At 39.1% G+C, this 2,714-nt stretch overlaps 1 protein-coding gene across 1 annotated transcript in view; it reads right to left on the reverse strand.

Annotated features, from left to right (window-relative positions):
* The window catches only part of LOC107694519 (junction-mediating and -regulatory protein), a 12,668-nt gene extending 12,369 nt beyond the window's left edge, over positions 1 to 299 (reverse strand). Inside the window, 1 exon segment of the mRNA XM_016494220.1 lies at positions 124 to 299. Within this exon segment, the coding sequence (XP_016349706.1) occupies positions 124 to 267 (144 nt within the window). The 5' untranslated portion in view covers positions 268 to 299.
* Between the last annotated feature and the right edge of the window lie 2,415 nt (positions 300 to 2,714).

Here is a 2,714-nt window from a genome sequence, read left to right on the forward strand (position 1 = left end):
GACGTGATTCAGTCTCTCTCTGCACCCTCCACTTTTAATGTGATTAGAGCAGGGGCTCATGGGAAGCGGCGGTTGCTATGTGTGTGTGTGTGTGTCTGTCGTGAGCAGGTGATGTGTGTGTACCTTGATCTGCTGTCTGCGCAGCATGGCTAACTCGCGCATGTCTCTGAAGGGCTGCAGCAGATAGTGGTAGAGCTCAGTTGTGGCCTCCACCAGATCTCCATACGCCTCGTCCTGCTCTGCATACAGCTGCAGCAGCTCCACCATCCGCTCCACGCCGCGCTGCTTCTCCAGCAGCTGCACACACACACACACACACACGTCACATGATAATAACGACATGTGCATCACATGACAATAACAACAATACACACGCGTCACACACTGACTGATGTCTGTCCAGGATTAGTTCAAACTGAGATGGACATCAGAACACACACCTACTGCTGCACGATTAATGGACATAAAACCAGAATTGTGATTTATTCACGATTTATGATTTAATTGAAATTAAGATTATTAAATGGCTATGATTTATTTAAACAATATACTGTGTGTTTAAGAGTGAAGCTGTGTTGATTTGCACGTCAGCAGCTCATGATTCTGTGTTTTCAGTGTGTCGGTTCACAGTAAATGATCCACATGAGCTCCAGCTGCATCAGCTGTGAGTTTGACTCGCTTTAATGTGCATTTGGAAGCAAAATATAAACCAACCATCTCCACAAACTTGTAATGAGAAGTGTTTATCAACTAAAGAGAAGCTTTAAGAGCTCCTGCGGTTTTCTGTGAAATTTAAAGTTGCAGTAAGCAATTTCAGAGAAACACTGTTGATATTTGAAATCGCACGCTCCTACCCAAAAGAATCACACCCCTATCTTGATAGCTCCGCCCCCAAATTCACAAACATGCTATGCAACACAAGCACCTCCCCTGTCCTGAGTGGACACGCCCCTCACTGCTGATTGGCTAGAAGTGTGTTTTGGTGCTCGGTCTGATCTACTTTCAACAGCAGGATTGTAATTTTACAGATATAGTATAAAATAAAATTATTATATTATTTTTCTTAAATACTAATCTTATTATTATTTATTTTATTTTACTGAGTTTGGCCAAATTGTTTAGGTCTGCAAACAAGCACATTTTAAATTGCAATCACTATTTTTTATCAGTTTTCAGCACTTAATACTCGCATAAGCAGCAAATGTGATTGAGCGAGAAGCAGGGTTATTATTGTTAACTAATAACTATAACTATTATAATACATTTATGTTAATTAAAATAAAGCTTAAATAAAATAAAAAATTAGACATTTTACTTTGGCAACTGAAATAGGTTTAAGTTACTAGAAATAAAAACTAAAACAGAAATATTATAAAATTAAACTTAAATCATAACTTTAAAAATTCATAACTGAAAAAAATGCAACTTTAAGTTAAATCTAATGCTACAAAATAATTAATATATTTTGTCTGACTTTGGGAGTGAAATATGACAGATCCTGAAAACGTGTCGAGTCACATTGTGATGTCATTGTGATGCTGGTGAATGGTGTGCTCAGATCTTCATCATGTGTTATCATCACACTCATCCTCTCTCACACACTGATGTCTGGACGCTGAAGTGTGTCCAGTCAGTAAATGACTCTGTTGTGTTTGGGCTCATAGTGAATGTGGAGCTCTGTTCGGAGATGAATGGACTGTCTGTGAGTCTGAGTGTAACTCAAACACTGCTCCATTCATCAACAACACTGAGCCTCTCTTTACCCTGACGACCGGTCGCCGTGCAGACCACAGCCATGTGTGTGCGTGGAGACGAGCTGCTGTTGTTCAGGTACAAACACACCTGCTGTAACGGACCGTCTCTGATTTGAATCCACACCTGATGATGCTTTCACATCTATTGCTGGTGTAAATATTATTTACATCTGGTCACATGACCCACATCACAGACAGTTTCAGCGCTGCGAATCACTGTGAATGAGAGTTTGCTTTCATTGTGTTCTAATGAAGTTACACCGTTTAAACGTTCGAGGTCGGTGAATTTTTTTTATTCTGAAAGAAGTCTCTTCTGTTCATCAAGGCTGCGTTTATTTGACCAAAAATACTGTAAATAGCAAAATAGCCATTTTCTATGTAATTTAATTCTAAACTGTAATTTATTTCTGTGATGCGCAGCTGTATTTTCAGCATCATTACTCCAGTCTTCAGTGTCACATGATCTTCAGAAATCATTCTAATATGCTGATTTGCTGCTCAAGAAACATTTCTGGTTATTATCAATGTTGAAAACACTAATATTTCTGTGGAAACTGTGACACATTTTATTTTTCAGGATTTCAGAAAGTTCAAAAGAACAGCATTTATTTGAAATAGAAATCTTTTGTAACATTATCAATGTCTTTACTGTCACTTTTAATCAATTTAATGCATCCTTGATGAATAAATCCAAACTTTTGAATGGTAGTGTATGTTATTTGGCCCTTGACGAGTGTGAGTTTGTACAGCAGAGACGTTAACTGATGAAGATGATGATGATGAAGGGCTGTGTGTGCAGAAATACAGCCGCAGGACGGTTCTACTGTAGGTTTTCTCTCACAGTGTTCATGCTGGAAAACCCCTCCAGCTGTGACATCACATCCTGTTTCCTCTCTCCTGTTTTGGCACAGGATACGTGAGTCACTGTGGAAAACTTCCTGATTGGCTGACAGCAGTGAT

This window comes from Sinocyclocheilus anshuiensis, unplaced genomic scaffold (genome assembly GCF_001515605.1).
Source record: "Sinocyclocheilus anshuiensis isolate Anshui unplaced genomic scaffold, SAMN03320099.WGS_v1.1 scaffold1031, whole genome shotgun sequence".
NCBI classification, from domain to species: Eukaryota; Metazoa; Chordata; class Actinopteri; order Cypriniformes; family Cyprinidae; genus Sinocyclocheilus; species Sinocyclocheilus anshuiensis.